The sequence below is a fragment of the Akebia trifoliata genome, chromosome 16 (assembly GCF_017979445.1).
Source record: "Akebia trifoliata isolate Shusen 1 chromosome 16, ASM1797944v1, whole genome shotgun sequence".
NCBI classification, from domain to species: Eukaryota; Viridiplantae; Streptophyta; class Magnoliopsida; order Ranunculales; family Lardizabalaceae; genus Akebia; species Akebia trifoliata.
This window is the reverse complement of record NC_141390.1, coordinates 23992974-24017399: the sequence shown is the minus strand read 5'-3', so window position 1 is coordinate 24017399 and position 24426 is coordinate 23992974. Positions and strand designations below refer to the sequence as shown.

The 24426-nt window shown below is 31.1% G+C and overlaps 1 protein-coding gene across 1 annotated transcript; it reads left to right on the top strand.

Annotated features, from left to right (window-relative positions):
* The first annotated feature begins 2912 nt into the window (after window positions 1-2912).
* On the top strand, window positions 2913-5479 carry LOC147382982 (putative glutathione S-transferase). The gene is made up of 2 exons (XM_086429544.1): window positions 2913-3308; window positions 5017-5479. The coding sequence occupies exons 1-2, from the start codon at window positions 2991-2993 to the stop codon at window positions 5371-5373; spliced, it is 675 nt and encodes a 224-aa protein (XP_086285670.1). The 5' UTR covers window positions 2913-2990; the 3' UTR covers window positions 5374-5479.
* Window positions 5480-24426: the final 18947 nt, after the last annotated feature.

The window sequence follows — 24426 nt, the reverse complement described above, 5'->3', positions numbered from 1 at the left end:
ATTTATTTTTTATCATTTTAATTGAAAAATTATAAAAATTAGATCAAAACAGGGTTTAAGCAGTGTAGAGGACCAAATTGACAGAAGTAATCTGGTGAAATGTCCCGTTTATGTATAATTTGTTTAAAAGCACAATTAAATACATCAAACACATATATTTAGCATGAATTTGAAATGAACAACGAAAATTCTACATTTGAAAATGAAATCAAAAGATTTATAAAATCCTAAATGCATTTTTGGAATTTATGATTATCAATAAGTAATATAAATCCCTACCAATCTTTGTGTGATAGAATTAAAGAATATACACGAAAATCGAGGCAATTAATGCAAAATTTTATATGGATCTGACGTGGAGATAATTGACTTTTGAAACAAATCCGGTGGTTTCGAAGATCTTGACGACGGCGTTCTTTTTCCCTTCTGCGGCAGATGACGATTTGTACTCTAAGGAGGTAAAATAGTAGGTTGAAAGGTCGAAATCCCCATATATCATACGACTGATTTTCGATGAAATACGAAGAAAGAGAAGAAAAAAAGAAAAAGAAAAAAGAAAAATAAATAAACGGGATTTGTAGAGTTTGACGTCACAGACATTTTTTCGTTCTTCGCCGAGTGTCGACGGAGTCCCGTTCGCGACGTAAATAGAAATTAAAGTTGGTAGAAACCAATGTTTAAAAAAAAATGCAGTTACTGTAGGTTGACGGGTTTGGGAGATAAGGAATGGTAACAAAATTTAAAAATTCTTTTATATGTAAAAATATCGGGACACGTGCGGTATTTTAAAATTTATTTCATTTTTTTATGATAATTCAACTTTCGAATTTTGAAACTGACAAGTGAATACTTCATTTTTTATAATTTTTATTGCAAATCTAATTGTGTGAGAGGATAATACCAATTCTAATTCTAATAAAAATTCATTTTTTTTAGCTTGGTCCGACCTGAAAATCGATGATTTTGTAATTTTTTCGTTTAAACTCGATTTTGAGTGTGCTTACAAACTAAAAGTATGTTTTTCGGCCATTTTGAACCCAATGGTGAAGTTAGATTTCATTAAAAAAAAATCCTAAATTTTTACCCTAAAGCACACTTTTAGAATTTTTTAAAAATTCAATTATTTATTTTTCTTCGAAATTCAAATAAAAATTCAAGGTATTACACTATCTATTTTTAAAATGCAAAAGAACTTGGTATAAAAAGATGGTTACTGACATAAGCAACAATTGGCTCGATTAAGGCCGAATGTCGCCTCAATACCTATATGGGTCCCAAAAAAGGGAGTCTTCTACCGAATAGATGTGGAATAATTCAAGCATGCCATGTTATATTGCGACAATGGCTCCAACGGGGGAAAGAGTTGTTGGGTATTCACTTGATGTAGGTATTAAAAAGCAAATAGAATCGATATTCAATCAACCCTCCTAACAACCCCCGGAGGTAAATTAGAACTAGAAGACGGCTTTCGTCCTGAAGATGGCTATATAGATACTTAACATTACATGTCAGATCTTTACTCTATTCCTTGTCATGAATAATCGGTCTGGTAAATAACTACACTTGATATAAAACAATGCACTTACTAAAGATAGAACACCATATGGAAAACAGTCAACCTCATGTAGTTACTTAAAGAAAAGAAAAGAGAATCCATTTTTCTCCTCTTCTCCTTCGAGACTACACTATGAAACTAACTACACACATGTTCCTGTTGGAAGTCCGCACCGTGGAAGTTAAAACAAAAAAACTTAAGATCCATATTTGCATCTAAAAAAAACATAAGAGTAGATTTTAAATTAATTTTTTCCTCCATTAAATGACCCTAAGGAGAATGGAACGAAGAAATATGATTCATTTAGCCGACACCAAATCTTTTGAATAAGATTAAGATGATGACGATCCATAGTGTATATTTCAAAAATCATTATCACCATGCACGTTGTTAACAATGTTTAGGTGTTTGACTAACTTATCTAAAACACAAAGATTATGAATCTATGCATCATTTCTTTAAATTAAGGTCAGCCATTTTTTTTTATTTTTATCTTTTGAGATTCTTTTGCCACACCAACTTTTGCAAAGAGCATCTAAATTAGTTTGAAATCACAAAAGAATTAGCACATATCTTAGGGTGGGGTGATCTTAGTAAAAGTTGGTGTAGCAATAGAAGTTCTATTTATTTATTTAAGATGGAGTTTGGTATGATATCATGCTTAGGTCTGTTCTAATGTTTGATAGGTCTGACAATGAAATTCAACATAAAAGAGTCTCAAATTTAAGGCGAGTTCTTGGTCTCTTCCATGACATAACCACACACGTACCATCCACCAACTACTTTGACTTCGATCTATGCAGGCATGCTGATGGACTACCTCTTTGATGCTTGAATGATCCTCAAAATATCACAGTAATGTACAATCTTAACCTTTGACTTTAGTCTTTGTCTAATGACTCAAAAGATGAACCTTTTTCAAAGTAGGAATTTATCTATAAACACCCCTACAAATTCATGTTGACGACTGAATTATTGAGATCTTGAGCAATGATAAGGACTATCAAGTTATTATCCTAGAAGATTTTGTCAACTAAATATAGGATTGATTCAAAAATCAAAAAGAATGAAAAATGAGGGTATTTTAGTAATTTTTTTAGTCTAAAGAGCATAGTAAAAAGGGATATGTCATCAATTTGAAAAAAACAATAAAGGGTATCTCAAATATTTACAAAAATCCAAAATAGTATTGAATTCTGCACCACCCAAATTCTCTAAAAGGCAAGAAAAAGGTCAAAAATATTGACCCATGTTGATGCTTTCCATAAGATTGAAAACAACTCTATATAATATACGATAGAAGTAATCAAATTGAACTCTTCAAAAAAGATATTTTTATATATAATATACAATAGAAATAATCAAATTGAACTCTTCAAAAAAGATATATATATATAAAAAGAAGCAAACTAGGTGATTTAGCAAACAAGGTCAGATGGCAAATCAAGAGGTGAAGTTGTTGGGATTTTGGTCGAGTTGTTTTGTTTTCAGGGTCCAATGGGCTCTGAAACTGAAGGGAGTAGACTATGAATACATAGAAGAGGATATTTGGGTTAAGAAGAGTGATCTGTTTCTCAAGTCCAATCCAGTCCATAAGTTGGTTCCAGTTCTTATTCACAATGGGAAACCCATCGCGGAATCCACCATTGTTCTTGAATACATCGATGAGACGTGGAAGCAAAATCCCATATTGCCCGAAGATCCTTACGAACGAGCCATAGCACGCTTTTGGGCTAAATTTGCTGAAGAGAAGGTGAGTGAGTGTTGGTTCCTCTTATTATTAATTTTTTGACATTAGATTTTTTGCTTTTATGGCCAAGTTTTATTGTTTCTTATGAGTCAAGTAGGGTTGTCAATGGATTGGATCAAGGTTGATTTGGTACCGATCTAGTAAGTATCATATCGGACCCTTATCAGATCGGATTTATTATTAGAACTCAATGATAAGATCCAGACCTGATCCATTAACAATCGTATCAGGTTAAATCCGATTTTATATACAAAATCTAAATAAACCTCGCACATCTTAATATAATTTATATACATTCTAAAATATTATAGAATTGGGTCTTTATCGGATCGGGGCATGGTTGATTTAGATCCAATCCAATAAGATATCGGATCAAAGTCTTATTAGAATCCAAAACATTGATCCAAACCCAAAGTTATCAGAACGGATCGAATTTCGGACTTATCCAATCCATTGGCAACCCTAGAGTCAAGTGACGTAACCCTATTATAATAGGCTCTTGTTAATGTGTCTCTTGGGGCATATGTTAAAGTGAAATAAATACACATAAGAAATTGAATTTTATACCGTAAAAGCCCCCCCCCCCCCCCTCAAAAAAAAAAATATTTTTTTTACCAAAATACCCTTAAGTGCTTATTCCCAAAGTGTATTTATTACACTTTAAGCACACGTTAACAAGACATTATTATTATTATTATCAGTGATTAAAATACATTCTTATAGCGGACAATTTTGTTTTTCCATAACACAGAAACGATTATGAAATGAAAGGAAATAAAAACGAAGAGGAAGGGAACAATTGCAATGACATTTGACAGTAGCCAACCATCGATTTCTTTATCGATAACTCTTTCACTCTCATAGCCTATCCCCTTAGAGTTTAATAGTTTTTCTTGCTTTAATAAAAAATCCCAAATCAAAGAATTTCTCGAAGGAAATGGAATAGAGGTGTTATCATTAAAATGTAGAATGGTTGTCGACAACCCAAGCACTAAACTTATTTCGACTTCTCTAATCTTCAATCACTTTAGACGATAGCGACCAATTTGTACTTGAGATGAGAGTAAAAATACACATTTTCTAGGGCTTAGTAGAAGTTTCTTAGAGATCTATTTTAAACATATATATAAACACTATTTACCATAATATAATCTTAATGCATATCTATTCATTTTTCCAAACTATTATATCAAGTTTTCTCAAACCTTTCCGGTATCAAATCCATGGTATGTGGACTGGTGATTTGGGCAACTAAACGATTTCAACATTTTCTATTACAATCATGCAATTTCAACTCTTTTTTTTCTTTTTTTTATTTAGTTGTTTATTATTATTATAATTATTTATAACTCTGTTTTGCCTCACTCCAAAATGAATGGTCTAGATTGAATCAATGAACCATTTACGTAGCAAAGACTAATTATTGAAACTCCGAGAGGATTGTATGTTCGATAGCAAGTATGAGCAATATTTCCTCAAGGTCACCCACTTCCCTCACTTACCTGGTGCATGGGATGTGTGGGTGTTGCACGTGCCCAGGGGAGGGATCCATATGCCTTGGCTTCGACCCTAGCTCATCCAGTCCCTCTAGTTGGACATAAGTCTGCACATCCAGTTATAAATAAATAAAAGATTAGTTATTGAAATTATATAAATATTTTGATTTTTTTGGTAAAAGTTATTGATATAATATTGGTTAATTTTGTGACAGTTATTGGATCCTACATTCACTGCTATGTTCTCAAAAGGGGAAAAACAAGACAAGGCTATAAATTTAATCATGGAATCTCTTGCAATTCTTGATGGAGAGATCAAAGGGAAGAAGTTCTTTGGAGGAGAAACAATTGGGTATTTGGACATTGTGTTAGGTTGGGTTCCTCATTGGTTGGAAGTGTGGGAGGAAGTTGGCTGCTTCAAGGCTTTCGACCCAAGCAAATTTCCCAACTTAAACTCTTGGATGAAGAATTTTCTCAACTTTCCCATAATCAAAGAGTGTCTACCACCACGTGATAAGATGGTAATTTATTTTCATGGTCGTAAAGAAATTCTAGCTAGTCACTTTGAGTAGTGAATTAGAACACTTGTCTGGCATTAAGAGTATTATAATAATGTGCATGAGATGCACTATATCATCATATTTATACTTCAGCTTTAATAATATATAGTTTCCATGATCTCTCTCTTTTTCGGGTTGACTAGACAAATCAGATATATGCCTTTATTCCTCTCTATCCAAAGCATGAATGAACTCATATGTTCACATTCAATCCCAGCTCATATATGTTCATAATTTGTTTCTGGCATGTAAAAACATGATCTAATACGAGAGGGATGCAAAGGACAAATTTTTATGTACTTTACAAAAAATTAAATTTGGGCGATTGGTTTGAGTTCAGTAGCCTTCCTTTTTCAAAGCCTTGGATCAAGCCCAATTTTATTTATTTTTTGTATTGTTTTGGATGGTAGGAGTTTTTCCATGCAATCTAGAGGACTGTTAGCTTTTTTGCTTGAAAAGAAAGTGACGAAAGCAGAAGCTAACCTAACAAACATGGCTAAAAGTGGCTCACAACTCGAAAATCAGGCGAAAATAAAATCCGTAACGAATAATCCCTCAGTTAGCATGGAAAGTGTTTCTCTTTTAAAACTAACCAAAACAAGATAATGGGTTATAATTTTCTTGGTTTTTGATCAAAATAACCCTTATTATATTAAGTTTAAATGTAAAGTTGGGATTAGAACCATTTCTACACCACTTTGTCTCGTCATAAAGAAAAAATCTCCTACATTTTGCACATGCCTCATTGAACTCAATCTTCTCAATAGACTAATAGAAAAATACCTAAATACTCTTATTCAACTTCGTATTAAGGGCCCTGATTTTTCTTCTCAAAGTTAGTCATCGTTAAGTTTTTCAATCTCTATTGTATAATTTTTTAATCTACACAATTTTATTTTCAATCTCGTTTTCAAGTTAACACTAATCCTTTAAAGAAAACTCTATATTTTTTCACATAAAACCCTAGATTATTTTACCTAAAATTTTACATTATTTTCTACCCCCAAATCATTCATCTTTATGCTCTTAAATTTTTAGGGTAAATTAGTTTCAATTTGTCCAAGCCAACCTTATTTTTAGTCCATCGTTTTCTATAATTTCTTAACAATTATGCAAAATCCTAGGGCCTGTGTGGATTGACTTTTTTAAGTGCTTTTGACTCTTGCGGGGAGTCAAAAACACTTTAAAGGTGTTTGGATAAATAGCTCCTAGAGAGAGCTACTTTACTTTGGTGTCATTTTGGTGCTTTTTCACGAAATACCAATGGTGCTACTTCTCTAAATTACTCTTGCGTGAAACCACAGAACATCGTCAAAATAACATGATTGGGACAAATATACCCTCATAAATTTTAAAAATTACAAGCATACCCTTGAAAAGGCAATTGGAATAATATTATATTAATATCCATGGATGTGGTGGTAGCCTTTTGGCATAACTTTTGTGACAAGTATGCCCCTCATAAATTTTGAAAATTACAAGCATACCCTAAAAATTCAATTGCAATAATATTATATTACTATTCATTGATGTGGTTATAGTCTTTTAGTGTAGCATTTGGGACAAGTATGCCCCTCATAAATTTTGAAAATTACAAGCATGTTTTCAAAAATGCAATTGAATAATATTATATTACTATCCATTGATATTGTGGTAGCCTTTTAGTGTAGTATTTGGATTTTGATTTCTAGCTCCACCAATTGTTCACTCAATAATTTATCCATGAGGGTTCCAACCATGGTTGAAAGTTTCTTCTTACAAGATTGATGTGAATAATTATACGCAAATTTACTATCTATTGATGTGGGGAAAGCTTCTTCATATTTTTAGTGGTTGTGTTTATTTGTTCACAATATCTTCCATTTGTTTATAATTGTTGGGTGTTTATATAAGTTTTTATGGATAAAAACAGTAATTACTTTTATTTCTTTCGGAGCATAATTTGTTGAGTAATAATGTTAAAAACAGTAAATAATACTTATAAGGGCATTCTAATCATTTTAGCAAAATACAGAATAGTTTTCAAACACAAAATTCTATCAGAAGTACTTCTTATAATTTGCATCCAAACACACAACATTTGTTCACCTAGTTCAGACAATACTTCAAATAGTATTTTTGGGAGTACTTATATTCTAAGTACTCCTAGCTCTTGTATCTACACGGGCTCTTAGATTTTTCTACCCAAAATTTTATCATTTTATATTTCACAAAAAAGTTAATTAGACTTGAGGTTTGAATGTAGAAGTAGATGATAGAATCTTGAGGTTTAAGATGAAGGTTAAAAAAATTATCGAAAGAAGTAGGAGATAACTAGTTCTAAGATGAAAAATCAAAGGTTTATAGCTAGATGTCAAGGAAGAGTACATTTGAGTCATATTTTCTATTAATCTATTAAGCAAGATCAAGTAAGATATCTAATTCCTATAGAATAGGAGTAGTGTCTAAATTCCACGTTTGGTTGGATTTTGAAATATGTTAGGCTCTTCTAACCAAGCGGTTTTCTATAAGGTATGTAATCTAGTGTATTTAATCTCCAATAAAAACGTGCTATTTAGACACTATATATTACTATAGAAACATGATACCATTCTGGATCGTGATTCTTAATATATTAAGAACTGTTTGAAGTCGCTCATTTCATGCCCAACACGAGCAAGCACAAAAAGTTGAGCTACAAAAAATCCAAACAAGATGAGTAGTAAGAAGAAAAAAAAATAGTGAAACACCTTGTTCATTTAACGAAACAAATCCATACAAGTGTCGTTACACACCTGAAGCTCAAGATCCTTGGTCTATAAGAGGAGTTCATTGAAAAATGATACTAAAATTGAGTACTCTATCTGTGGTTCCCCCAAAAATACTAACACAAAATCCCATGTCAGATCTCGAGGCATTGGTTGGCGTCTCGATATTTCAACATGGTTTTCTCTGTTTATGTTCGCATTCTAAGACATTCAATCTGTTTCACATGATTAACCATACATATAATATCAAATATATATATATATATATATATATACAAAAATGAATAATAACAAAATTCTAATACATCTAACAACATAAGTATATTAGAGTGCGGAAGAAGTAATTAATATATAGGATTATACAAAAACTCATCTCTCTAACAAAATCCTAACTCTCAACCAAAATCTATACTACAACCTAGAAAAATTGATTTCACTAATGGGTATAACCCTAGTGCTCATCAGGAAAAGGACTTTAATTGTCTATATGACCTACCAGATAATCCTCACTCGTGCTCTACATCTATCTCGTCAAGCGTCAAATCTGAAATTAAAAAAAATGAAGAAGGAATGGGTCAGTAAAAATGGTTACCCAATAGGTAAACAAACAATTTCAACTAATAATATCTCCTAGCATGAACGTGTAAGCATTCTCAATCATTTTAATACATGCATAATTTTACAAGATAAACTATGATTAACTAGTACATATTATCAGGGATGAGCATATAAAAAATTAAAATTCATATTATATCCATCAGTAGTATTCATACTATAATATTTTCCTTTTATACAATTTTAATTGATAAAATTGAAATAGTAAACAGGTTATAATTTAAAATAAAATAACTGATTCATAATATACTTTGGTGGAGTAGTGGAATTAGAGAGTTGGGATTATACAATTGGATCGCTTTCAGTCGAGACATGGTGTTCCAATAATGTACTAATGTAAGTTCTTGATTTTGTAATTAGTTGTTGCATTACCACACTTGCGGGATTATTTATCCAACTCGGATTGGCTGTTTGACGTGATTGTAAACAATGGGTCTATTTTCAACGTATAAAGACGTTTAACTACTATAAACTGTTAGTGATCACTGACTAGCCATCTTCGTCTATGTCTATCCGGCGTGCATATAATTCTTATTATACATCCCTATTTGTATACCACCATATTTACATTATAAGTTCACTAGTAAAGATAGAAAGGAAAAAATCCAGATTTTAGTTTACGCGGCCTATATCATGTATGAGCTTAGTTGTCCCTACCGTACATCCCAAGATAGTACATAACTCTAAATGATATGATGAACTATCTCTTCAAGCATTCATAAACTCTTTAACATTTCACAAAATAGGTATTTGTCTTCTTTGAAAATAAATAAGAAATTAACATTACAGAGTTGAGAATGGATATCCAGTTTCCTACCATGCAATTGTAACTACCTGACCTAAAGTAAATAACAGTGCACTAACATAATCATAAATAAACATACAACAGGAAGTAAATTACCCTTGGATATATGTTCATCAACCCACACATAACACAATACTACAAAATGCAGACCTCATCTATCAAGTATGATTATGACATTTAACCGTTTCATCTTTTTTTTTTCCTTTTTCGATTTTTCGAACATAAATTTTTTTTTCAATAATTATCAATTGAATATAAATTCCTTAATTATTAAAACTTTTTTCAAATTTTCAAATTTATTTTTTATTATTTTAATTGAAAAATTACAAAAATTAGATCAAAATAGGGTTTGAGCATTGTAGAGGAACAAACTGGCGGAAGTAATCTAGTAAAATGTCCCGCTCATGTATAATTTGTTATAAAACACAATTAAGTACATCAAACGCATATATTTATCATGAATTTGAAATGAACGGCGAAAATTCTACATTTGAAAATAAAATCGAAAGATTTATAAAATCTTAAATGCATTTTTGAAATCTATGATTATCAACAAGAATCATAAGCTCCTACCACTCTTTGTGTGATAAAATTGAAGAACATACACGAAAATTGAGGCAATTAGTGCAAAAATTGAGATGGATCTAACGTGAAGACAATTGATTTTTGAAATAGATCCGGTGGTTTCGAAGATTTTGACAAAGACGTTCTTTTTTCCTTCTGCGGCAGAGGACGATTTGAGCTCTTAGTAAGTAAAATCGTAGGTTGAAAGGTTGAAACCCCCTTATGTTATACGATTGATTTTTTATGAAATATGAAGAAAGAGAAGAAAAATAAAAAAAAAATAAGAAGAAAAAGAAGTGAGCGGGATTTGCAGAGTTTGACGTCACAGACATTTTTTTGTTCATCGTTGAGTGTGGACGGGATCCCGTTCGCGACGTAGATTGAAATTAAAGTTGGTAGAAACCAATGTTTTAAAAAAATGCAATTATTGTTGGTTGGCGGGTTTGGGAGATAATGAATGGTAACAAAATTCAAAAATTCTTTTATATATCGGGACGCAAAGTATTTTTAAATTTGTTTCATTCTTTACGATAATTCAACTTTCTAGATTTCTAAACTGACAAGTGAATACTCCATTTTTTATAATTTTTCATTGCGGACTTAATCGTGTGAAAGGATAATACTAATTCTAATTCTAATAAATAAATAAAAATTTTGGTCCGACCTGAAAATCGAGGATTTTGTAACTTTTTTGTTCAAACTCGAATTTGAGAGTGCATACAAACTAAAAATATGTTTTTCAGCCATTTTGAAGCAATGGTGTAGTTAGATTTCATTAAAAAAGAACAAAAAAATCCTAAAATTTTACCCAAGTCTAACTTTAAGAATTTTTTCAAAATTTCACTATTTATTTTTCTTCGAGATACAAATAAAAATTTTGGGCATTACACTATCTATTTTTAAAATGCAAAAGAACTTGGTATAAGAAGGTGGTTATTGACAATAAGCAACAATTGGCTCGATTAAGGCATAATGTCACCTCAATACCTATATGGATCCCAAAATAGGGAGTCTTCTACCGAATAGATGTGGAATAATTCAAGTATGTCATGTTATACTACAACAATGGCTCCAAATGGGGGAAAGAGATGTTAGGTATTTAGTTGATGCATGTATTGAAAACCATATAAAATTGATATTCAATCAACCTTCCTAACAACCACCGGAGGTAAACTAGAGCTAGAAGACGACTTTCGTCCCGAATATATATAGATATTTAACATTACAAGTGAGACCTTTACTCTATTCCTTGTCATGAATAATTGGTTTGGTAAATAACTACACTTGATGTAAAACAACATACTTATTGGAGATTTCAATACCGTACAAAATATAGTCAACCTCATGTAGCTACTTAAAGAAAAGAAAAGAGAATCGATTTTTCTCCTTTTCTCTTTTGGACTACACTATGAAATTAACTACACACATGTCCATGTTGGAAGTCCGTATCGTGAAAGTTAAAAAATGTAAGATCCACATTTACATCTCAAAAAAGAGAAGTGTAGATTTTAAGTTAATTTTTTATTGTTATATAAAAAGTCAATCAAATTTTTTTATATAATATATTAAAGATAAAAAGGCCCTCATTTCAAATTTTACCCGAAAACTCAACTTATATTGTGCTGGTCTCCCATGATCAACATCAATCAACGTATTTGTAACTCAAATATTAAAATTAACACTCCCGCTTAGCATTTCAAGCATTTAATTGACTCTCTCGTCCCTTGTGGGAGTTGGTAACATCGGAAGGCTTGTCCTCACTAATATGAGAAAACACACACACAAAAAAAGAATTGTTGATATTATTGAGAACAAGGAAATTCTATTATTTCTTTAGATAGCAATAAAGAGGGTAGTCGATAATTAAACATCTACATCCTAAGAAATGGATTCTAAAGTCATGTCCAATAATGAGGTGATTTTTTTTTCTGGTGTGCTTCCTAAAATCAGTGATGGAAGATCTCTAATGTTACCAACTCTCAAAATAGACAAGAAAATCCACCAAATGATCAAATGCTAAACGAAAGTGGTAATTTTAATATTTGGGTCACTGTGCTAATTGAAGCCAATCCAACCAACATCCCGCCTAGTGGGACTCTTTTCATTCCAAATGACAATGGCCTTGTCAATTTTTAATGTCTCTATTTATCTTTGATACATTAATGTCTTAGGAATTTATTAGCCAAATTACAAAAAATTCTATGTTGATTTTAGTTTGACACCATGTCATTGAAAAAAATCAATTGTGGTAATGAATAATTCTATATATTGAACTATTATATGGATTCCAAGTAATGGAGTCCAATCTTTATGAAGACAGAAATCTCAACATGCATGTAATTGAAAGAATATAGAACACTTTCTTTATATGGTGATAATTGTATTCCCATCACTATGGGATTCACCTGTAATATACTCACCCAAGTCACTCTCTTAGTTTATTTCTCGGCAAATGACTTCATTCTCCAACAAAGTGATTTTTGAATCAAAAGTTATACACTTATCCTATACTAGAGGAAATGTTTACAATGAACAATTTGTACTAGCATTTCAAGTCATGTTCGATGTTGTAGATGATGATAAAATAAAGAACAAAAGAAAACATTGGCAAGCAAGGGGTCGAACCATAGAGACAATGTTAATTCAAAGTATTTTTACTTTTAATCCAATTCAAGTTTATGTAACCAATTAAAAATAGTTTTCGAGAGAGATTTATCTAAAATCAACTACTAAAATAAATATTTAAAAATACAATAGAGAAGTGTAGATTAATTGGATCTACCTTCACAAGCTTTATCAGTGAATTCTGGTTCTTTATTTATCTCAATCCACTAAACAAAACTAATATTTATGGATAAAAAAAAAATCAAACAGTTATAATAGAAACGAGATCAAAAGTATGCAATAAATTAAGTCAATGTTATTATATAAATATTAATTGTTCTCTGTAAAACATGGTTCTTCTTGAACTAATCAAGGAACCATCAAAACTTTAAGAAACATTCAATGTTTAACATAATAATAAATACCTAACATTATCACAATAAAACCATAAAACTATTACGAGAATAGTAAAAAACACTGACAAATCTTGTTTCGACTTCCTCAACCGACCTAACAGAGATTTAGCCAACAGTCATTGCAAAAATAATAAAGTACAAATAAAATAAAGAACACATGAAAAAAAAAAGTAGAGATGAAAGAAAGGTATTCTTTGTTGCTTTTCGATTTTGAAATTGGGCGAGCCTCCTTACAACTTTAGTAAAACTAAGAAACAGAAAATAAAACTAATATTATTAATTCTCTAAAATCTAGATGCTTTTAACTCGTGGTCTAGTAGCCTATTTATAGAGATATCATATTAGGGTTTCTTGTAGAAATTAGGATTTTGGAAACATTCCGTGATTATAAAAAATACTAAAACCTAGTCTATTACGAATGGTGTTCAACCACCAAACTTCAATATGAATTTTGAGGGTAAAACCCCAAATTTTCAATTCGTATCTCGATGAAAAATAAATAGTGAAATTTTAAGAAAATCTTGAAAGTGGGACTTAGGGGTAAAACTTTATGATGTTCTGATCATTTTTAATGGAATCTGACCTCACCATTGGATTCAAAATGATCAAAAAATATATTTTAACCTGTAAGTACGCTCAAATGCGAGTCAAAATATAAAAATTACAAAATCCTCGATTATCGAGTCGAATCAGGTTAAAATAGTAATTTTTTTTAGAGTAAGAATTATTAAGATTCGATTATACCATTGGGTTTGTAACGAAAAATTATTAAATGTGGACTATTTATTTGTCATTTTTGGAGATCAGAAAGTCGAATTATCGTCAAAAATGAAAACGACTTCAAGTTTAGGGGTCACCTCAGGCCAAAAATGTAAAATTTTATTAGAGATAGAATTTTTAGAAATTGACCATACCATTAGATCCAGAACGAAAAATTAAATGAAATAGAGTATTCATTTGTTAGTTTTGGAGTCTGCATGGTCAAATTTTCGTTGATTAAAACAATAAGCGAAATATCGATTTCGTCCCAAATTTTTATATAAATAAAATTTTAATTTTTTTTATTTTCACTTCATCTTCTCCAACCCGTCCAACAGCAACCCATTTTTTTTTTAAATCTATTTTTTTCTTCGATCTTCTACCTCAGATTCCTAGCAAACGGCTCGTCGTCGACAACCGACGCAGAATGAAGAAACGTCCGCAGCCTCGACATCTACAAAACCCACCCAAATTCTTTATGTTTTCTCATCTTTTTCACTCCATATCGTCAAAAATTTGTCGTACGTATATACGGAGATTTCGAAACTTCAACCTCGGATTTCATCCGTTTCGTGGTCAAATTGTCCTCTGTCGTAGGAGGAAGAAAGGACGACGACATCAAGATCTTCGAAATCACTGGGCCAGTTTTGAAAATCAACCATCTCGAAGTACGAGTTACCTCGATTTTCATGCGCGTTCGCCTCGATTTCCACGCACGTGTTTCAATTCCTTCGCATAGAGATTGTAAGGAACCTCAATTTCTATTAGTAATCGTATATTGTGAAAATTGCATTTAGGATTTTATTAAAAATTTATGGTGAGTTTCAAAAAATATAGAATTCAATTGATTATTTCAAATTTACGTTAGAAATTGCATGTTTGATATGTTTAATTATATTTTTTTAACAAATTATATGTGGGTAGGGTATTTTAACGAGTTATTTCTATCAGTTGGGTCTTGTGCACTGCTCAGACCCCGTTTTGATATAAAATTTGTATTCTTTTTCAATGTTATTGATAAAAATAAATTCTATAGTTGGAAAATATGATTTAATATTCAATGAACTCATATTGAGTTGATGAATATCAGAAAATAAATATTTTATTTGAGAGATTGAAAACTGTAAAGTTCAAAAAAGGGAAAAAAGGGTATGAAACGATAAAATGTCAGAGTCACACCCGATGGATGATGTCTACATTTTACATTGTTGTGTTGTGTGTAGGTTGGTGAACGGATATCCAGGAATAAGGTTACTGGTTGCATTTTTATTTACTTTTTTTTAGCGCGAGGCACTATTTACTTTTCCGTTTTATTATTTATTTTAGGCCGATTGGCCACACTTGCATGGTAGGAAACTGGATATCCATTCTTAACCTTGTATTGTTAATTTCTCTTTTGTTTTCAAATGAAAGTAATATATATATATAGTTATTTTGTGAGCTGTTAAAGAGTTTGTGAATGCTTGAAGGGATAGTGCGTCTTATCATCCGGAGTGGTGTACTATCTTGGGATGTATAGTAGGGACCACTAAGCTCATACGTGGTATGGAACGCGTATGAGAGTGGAGTCACAATTGGAATCCAGGATATTCCTCTATATCTTTACCAGTGAACTTATAATGTAAAGGTGGTCGTATACAAATGGTTTGTATATTTAGGAATCACATGCACGCCTGATAGGCATAAACGAAGATGATTAGTCAGTGATCACTAACAACCTATAGTAGTCGAATGTTCTGACACATCGAAAAGATACCCATTGCTTATGGTCACGTCAAACGGTCAACCTGAACAGGATAAATGGTCAACCAAACGTGGTAAATGCAGCGACCAACCACAAAATCAGGAATTAAAAGCTAGTAAATAATTGTAACATCATGTCCCAACTGGGAGCGATCTAGTCGTGAATCCCAACTCTCTAATTTCACTACTCCACCATGTGTATTATGTATATGTTGCCTTATTTTAATATATAAAATGAAATACAAATTTAATGTTTTCATTTGATCAATTAGATTTGTATAAAAAGAAAATGCTATAGTGAGTATTGTTGGTTGATGTAATATCAATTTTAAAATGTTTAGTTGCTTATCCCTGACTATATGTACCAATTAATTGTAGTTTCTTTTATAAAATTTTACAGATTTTAAAATGATTTAGTATGCTTATTCATTCATGTTAGAAGAGGTTATTGGCGAAAATTGTGTTCTTTCTTACTGGGTAACCATTGTTACTCACCATTTCCTTCTCTATTTTTTTAGTTCAAGATTCAAAGCTTGGCGAGGCAGGTATAGAGCATGAGTGAGAATCATCTGGTGAGTTAGATAGACAGTCAGAGTTCATCACTTGGTGAGTATTGGGGTTATAGCCCCTAATGGTGTCAATTTGTCCAGGACTATTATGAATTTTGTCTTGAGTGTTAGGACTTCTGTTAAAGTGAGGATGTTTGTATAATTATGTGTTTTATTATCCTTTCGTACTCTGATCTATTATTTGTTATTAGATGTATGTAGGCTTCCGCTATCATTATCTTTTGTATATATATATATATATATATATATATATATATATATATATATATATATATATATATGTAGGATTGTATGTCGTTTATTAGATGCAGGTTGAACCGCCTTGGAATGCTAATATAAACATAGGAGACTATGCCGAAATTTTGAGGTGCCACATAGTACCTCGAGATCTGACATGGGGATTTGTGTTAGCATTTGGCGGGACGCCACATTGAGGCTTAACTTTTTGCGTTGACCACACAGTCGTCGTTGATCACGGCACTGTAGTATAATTTTTCCCAATTGACTTGATTTTTAGTCAACGATCTTGTTTTGGATTTTAGATCACAATGGTAACTTCAGATTTTTCTGATTCGTCTTGAAACTTTGTAAATATTTTCTATTACATGTAAACTACAATAATTAGTTTTGAAATACATAATTAAATTGAAATCAATGATAAATATGGACTAACCATGCATTATTTCTAATGAGGGGATTTAATATGTAATTTATCTGTAAAATTCATGTAATAAGGGCTCTAGAAATAACATTCTAGACCCTGATCAAGCCATACAAGTGTTCTACGTCAAGGACTCAATAAATTCAAACTGGTATACTACTATACAATCAAAACTAAGAGACTTATTTGAAATGAGAGAAAATGGAATAATAGAGGATATCGATGATTACTTACAAAGCTTGCCTTGCAATAATCAGAGTATGGTGGATACTTTGATCACCTCTGATGATAACGTAACATAAGATAGGTTAGATATGTCAAAAATAATGATTAACGCAGATGAGATTAAAGAGGATGACATTGTCATGTCAGATTTCAATAGTATTGATGAGGATGAGTTGAAGTCTAGTGATGCTATTTGAAATTATTCATGTATAATATTGCTTTTAAGTTCAATGTATCATATGATATAGATTTGATTATTAATAATATGAAAACTCATTGGTAAGACTTTGAATTACCCTCCATTATCATTAACTTAATAACATTTCCTATAAGTTTTCAAAATAATTAATCATTTTCTTGATCTTTATTGTAGGATGTTGCATCATGATTCACAACCTCCCCAACATAGAGATGAGACGTTATACCCACACAAATAGACAAGACTGCCCATTCTGATCAGGCATTTGATTCAACAACTTGTAAGACTGATTAATTGTTTTTAAGATTTTACACTCATATATGTATATATAAGATAATTGAATGACGATCAATATTTTATATATGATTTTCTACAAGGTCTACTAAGACGCATCAAAAACATGTGCATGGCAATACACGTCTTGAATCACTTTGGAACATTGGCTCATAGGATTTTAAAAAATGTATTCGAAAAAATAACTAAAAGTAGCCTATTGACAATGGAGCCAAGTTACTTGGGCAGTTCTTAGGTACCACGGTACAAAAGCCATGATTCATATTTTACATGTATTCGGATTGGAGGCGAGTATCGATTAAAGCGAAAGAGAACATTTGGGAAACTGTTCAGGAAATCTGAAAAATAAATCAATTAAACTACATCGACTATTTATATTTATCCAAAAAATTTACTCTTATGTTTTTTTAAATGTGATGTAGGGATTTTTTTTTTATATCAATGTTGACTTAAAGGGTTGGGTTCTTGAATTCTTCAATCAGAAATGAAAAGACCACAAATCCCTTTTTAAAAATTACTATTTAAAATTTTTAGGCACTCCAGATGAGGCAAAAAAAAATCTCCCACCATTTATGGATCAAGTTGAGTGGGATTAGCTTGTTCAATTTTAGGAAAACAAAGTTGGTAAGGAATGAATAACAATGATAGTTACATAGAAATTCATTTAATTAATTGTTAGTAAGGTCTGAATATTATCTAACTTTTTATGGTTTACTTTGTAGATGCATAAAATGAAAAATAAAATCAATTGTAAGAAACAAAAAATACACCACACATCTGGCACAAAGAGTTTCACAAAGAAATTCGAGAAGGAGATAAAATCAAATGATCATTAAACCTATTTAGTCCATGATTACATTAACATTTATTGACTTATTATGCTTTACTTATTAATAAACAGAGAACAATTATTAAGTGGAGCCATCCCGGATGCAAGTGTTCATAGTAACCTATACAAAAATGGCAATACCTTTATAGATACAGAGACAATGAAAGTTGTTGTAAGTATATGTTTCCAACCTATTTTATTATAAAAACTTATGCATTCAAATTATCTATCTTATAAAAATATTTTCAAGTTACAAAAAAATATATATATCTTTTCTTTTCTAAATCATGTAAGTATTGATTGTATTTAATTTATTTTAAGATGAGATGAGAAAAAAAAGAGGAGTCCCAATTGTCAAATGATTCCTAAAGCAACACAAATAGGAACGACATCTTCTCCCAAGTCATGGAAGAAGATGGTCATGATCGTGTTAGACAGATGGGGATAGGAGTGAGACCATTAACTTTTTTTGGACCCCAACCCACCCATCAAGAGTTTATCTCACAGGCCATTGAGAAAAATCATCTAGCTGATGAGGCATGCTGAGAAGTCGTTGAAACACAATGAAAGATGACTGGATTTCAGACAAGCTTGTCGATGCAATTCCAAGTACTGATGTCATTTATGAGTCAACAACTTGGTCGTATCATAAATTTGGCTGAAGTACTTCGGGGTACACAGGTAATAACTTGTTATTCAATGATCCACAAGCTTTAGTTGAGCAATGATCAATCTTTTATTTTGCAAGTTCCATTAGCAGTATTACTTTGATTGACAAGTTTTTTTTTATAGTGATCGGTGATTAATTTTTTGTTATGCAAGTTTTATTACTAGTAACAATTTGATCCACAACCTTTTGTTGAGTAGAGATCAATGATCAATATTTTATTTATCAAGTTTCACTAATAATAATAGTTTGATTCACCAACTTTTGTAGAGTAATGATCAATGGTCAATTTTTTGTATTACAACTTCCATTAGTGATAGTTGAAGATGTTACAATTATTCAGCTCCATGTAAAGATGAAAACTAAGCAAAAACTTGGTCTTGAATGTGTTTATCGTTTCTTTTATATATGGATTGATATCAAATTGCTTCTTTTATCTTTTGTCTCACTTGTGTTGATTATGTTCTTTTGATCATTTTTCATTTCCATCTCTTATCGAATAAAAGTATTGGAATTCAATTGAAGTTAAGGTTGTAGAGATAAAAAATAAGATATAGGTTGCTTTGGATCATAAGGTATTTTTAGATTTGGTATTCCTCTTTTTTAAGGTATTCTTTTCTTTCATTCATCTGATGTTGAGTTATATTTTTCAGTACACATTTTCATGTGTTGAATTCATAGTAGTACATAAACACCTCTTATATTTTGGTGATAATAAGGTTCAAAGGACTATGAAGATGAAAAAAAAGCTTCAAGTATTCGAGGGTGATTTCAAAGAAGTAAGATGAGGGAATCACGATCAACCACCTATACAAACTGAACCAGAAAATGTTTGACATGTGATTTTTATCACACTTGATGAGAAGGTACTGGATTTGACGTATGGAGAAGAGTCTGTGATGCATATTAGAATTGAATTTGATGGAAAATTGTTGTCATAAATATTTTAGACAACGTGGCTAACCCTCAATCCAAGTCTTTATCTATATTTTTCCAAACATAAATCATATTTTTTGCATTGGGTTCGAAACATGAATCAAGTTAGCTATGTTTCAACTAAGAATTAGACTATTTGTTGCAATTAGAGAGTCAGTTTCATTTTTTTCTCGCTAAATTATTTAAAAAATTAGTAATGGCTCGACCCATTGATATTTCTTGAGGTTGTTTATCGATGAACGTTTTAATTTAAATCATGTTTGTTCATCTTTGTAGTTAATTCTAATTCATTCTAAAGGTTTGTTTGAGGTTATTTTTCTATATGTTTCTTTAACATGTATATCTACTTAGCTAGAGGCTTTGATGCGTTTTATGAGAGTTGAGGAAGTCTTGAAGACCATGAATCTCTTTGAAGGAATGATTGAGAACAGTAGTAAACAAGTCGGCTCTCAAAAACTAAATGGTAATGATCATTTTTTATTTCTCATTTACTTGCAGTTACATATAGTTATGTCCAAACATTTAGTAAATATTCAGGCCATTATAGTCTATGTTTTTGTCACAACACTTACAGGTTACAGTTGGCATAGGGTTATGATGGGGGCTTTTTATATCAGCTACATACATGAGCTATACACATTTTATTGCAATATTTACTGTATTTGAATTTATTTTAATGTTCTCTGATTGTTTATAGGTTGCAAATTTACTTTTGTAGTAATCAAACCAATGGTTTATTAGGTTATTTTTATTATATTGGGAAGTGCATTTTGTTGTTTGACCAACTTTCAAATGGACAAAAAGCTTTAAGTTAACCTTTCTCTTGCTTTTCTTTCTGTTGTAAACATTTATTACACACTAGGCAAATGCAACAAATAAAATTTACATCTTTGCAATTGCAAGTTTAAATGTCATACATTACCCTATTAGAACAAATGCAACTTAAACCTATCTTTTATGTTATATAAGCATAAAAGATAATTTTGAACTGTACATGGATTTGGAAGGTTGAAGAAACTTAACAAATATTATTTTCCTTATTTTCATATAAAGTTACTATTGTCACACCAACCTTGTGCAGTTCTTTGGTGATTTACTTAGGAATTAGTGTGGCATTAGTAAAAGTTAGTGTGGTAATAACAACACTATTTTATTATTCATTTTAGAGTTTGCAATGCATGCAAATTAGAGGACATAGTTTAAATGTGTATATATATATATATATATATATATATATATATATGAGAGTGGTTCAGCAGCCCTAAAGTTTGCCAAACATTTTTCAAAACATGGGTTAGAAGCTTTGGAATGATGATGATCTCTATGGTGAAGAGATCATCCTCACCCAAAATCAGCTCATTTTGAAATTTCTAACCCTAGTTTACAAATGGAAGAATCGTGGACCGTCTGATTTTTGTAAATCACTTTTGATGGGGTTAGAAGTTTTGGAATAGGCAGATTTTTGGTGAGGATTATCTCCTCATCATAGAGATCATCCTCACAAAAAATCAGCTCATTCAAAAACTTCTAACCCATGTTTTGAAAAATGTTTGGCACAATGTTTGGCAAACTTTAGAGCTGCTGAACCGCTCACTATATATATATATATATATATATATATATATATATATATATATATATAAAATAAAAAATAAAACTTTCAGCAGCGGATACAACTTCCACCTCTATATATTGTTTCTCAAGGATTTATAATAATAAAAAGAAAAAGCAGTGGATGTTATTATCTGCCACTATGTATTATATATTAAATGACCTATTGCAGCGGATATTAATATGCGCCGCTAAAAGGTATTACCTATAATAACAAAACAAGTTATCCGCTGGTACATTTAGCCACCGAGGAAATAATGTCGGATCTCAGTTCCGTTGCTCATTCACCTCAATAGCTTTTACCGACGAAAAATACATCCTATAGGGGCGGAAAGATCTGCCCTCGTAACTTAAAAATATTGTAGTGTGAAGATGAGATTTAATGTAAATATTAAAAATAGTTTGTCATATAGATTGAAGAACTTGAAGGTGATAGATTTTAAAAGAAAAATCAAGAGTATTTTTTTATTGATATAAAAAAAATAAGGATTAAGTTAAGAGTCGTGTTTTTAGTTTGAAAACATATGGGTACTTCAAATATTTAACTAAAGGTTGAGTGGCATATCTAAATCACCCTTTTATTCTCGTGATTTTCATATTATTAAAGTCATTTGTATCGCATACATGACAAGAAGGAAAGTAATAGTTTAATTTATGGAGTCACATTAAGTAAGTCTATGGGTATATATAATTAAAACATGGGTAGTGTTAAAAACACCCCAATTATCACTAAGGGCAATCCACACCATATCCAATTTGTTTATTTTAAATGAGTTAAGAACTTAGTAATAGGCTGATTTTTGGTGAGGAGGATCTATATGATGAGGAGATCATCCTCAATAAAAATTAGCTCTTACAAAAATACTAAACAATTTACAATTCTTCAACTTGTTTTGATGGGTTAGAAGATTTGGAGGCTTATTTTTGGTGAAGATGATCTCCTCACTAAAAATCAGGTCATTCTCAAACTTCTAACTCATGTAAGACGAAACAATTTGTCGATGGTGTGGGGTGCCCTTGACAACAATTGGGGTGCCTTTAACACTACTCTTAGATCATTAACGAAGACATCACCTATACACCTAAACAACTTTGGACGATTTCTCCATTCAAATCCTTAGTCAGTTAAAAGAAATGTTGGACAATCCGATAGCACTTTTGTCCTATGGGCCAAAATACTAAATAGGCATAGGAAAATATCATTTTTCTCCATTGAATGACCCTAAAGAGAATGGAACGAAGAATTATGATTCATTTAGCTGACACCAAATCTTTTGAATAAGATTCAGATGATGATGATCCAAGATGCTATAGATTTGTGTAGTGAATATTTCAAAAACACAAAGATTATGAATCTAAGCACCATTTCTTTAAATTAAGGCCAGTCATGTTTTTTTTTTTTTTTTTTTTTTTTTTGAGATTCTTTTGCCACACCAACTTTTGCTAAGAGTATCTCAATTAGTATGAAATCACCAAAGAATTAGCACATATCTTGAGATGATCTTAGTAAAAGTTGGTGTGGCAATAGAAGTTCTATTTATTTATTCAAGATGGCGTTTGCCATGATATCATGCTTAGGTCTCTGACGATGAAATTCAACTTGAAAGAGTCTCAAATTTAAGGGGTGTTCTTGGTCTCTTCCATGACATAACTACACACGTAAGAGTTACCACTACCATCATCAGCTACTTTGACTTCGATCTGTACCTCTTTGATGCTTGAATGATCCTCAAAATATCACAGTAATGGACAATCCTAACCTTTGACTTTAGTCTTGGTCTAATGACTCGAAAGATGAACCTTTTTCAAAGTAGGAATTTATCTATAAACAGCCTTACAAATTCATGTTGAGGACTGAATTATTGAGATTTTGAGTAAGGATAAGAACTCCAAGGTTTCATCATAGACGATTTTGTCAGATAAATCTAGGATTGATTCAAAAATCAGAAAGAATGAAAATGAGGGTATTTTAGTAATTTTATTAGTCTTTTACAAAAGACCATAGCAAAAGGGATACGTCATCAGTTTGAAAAAATAACAGGGTATCTCAAATATTATAAAAATCCAAACTCAAATTATAAAGTTAAAAAATGAAAAAAACGTGGAAGACCATAAAATAATAAAAATGGCAAGATAGTTTGCTCTAGGGATGCAACTTGGTCCGGTTCAACCGAGAATTGAATCAAACTAAAGTTTTGGAGTGATTTGGTTAGGTTTGGAACAAGTTGCGATACGGTTCCGGGTTATGAAAATGGAGAACCGATCAATTTAATTTTATTCTCGGATCAAACTTGTATAAAACTGAACCAAACCAATAATCAAACCTCTATGCAATACATATATTATTATTATTATTATAAATTATTTTAGGAGTTTAGACATAGATTAGTGTTTTTTTTTTAATAAACTAATGACTTTTTATGAATAGATTTGTGATTTATTGTATGAAATTTTATGTTTGTTTTTTCATTAAAAAATATTACTTACAATTTATAGATTATTGGCAATCCGTAGAATCAAACCGAACCAAATCAACTTTAATTCGGTTTGAGTTGGTTTGGTTCCAATGGAATTTGGTTCGGTTATGATTCTTATTTAATGGAACCGACCTATGTTGGTTCGGTTCTAAATTGACCTAAAACCGAACCAAATTGCACCCCTAGTTTGCACATCAACCCACTAAAAATCACAAATTGAGTAAAAAATATTGACCCATGTTGAACCTTTCCATAAGATTCAAAACAAATCTATATAATATACAATAGAAATAATCAAATTGAACTCTTCAAAGAAGATATATATAAGAAGAAGCTAAGGTGAT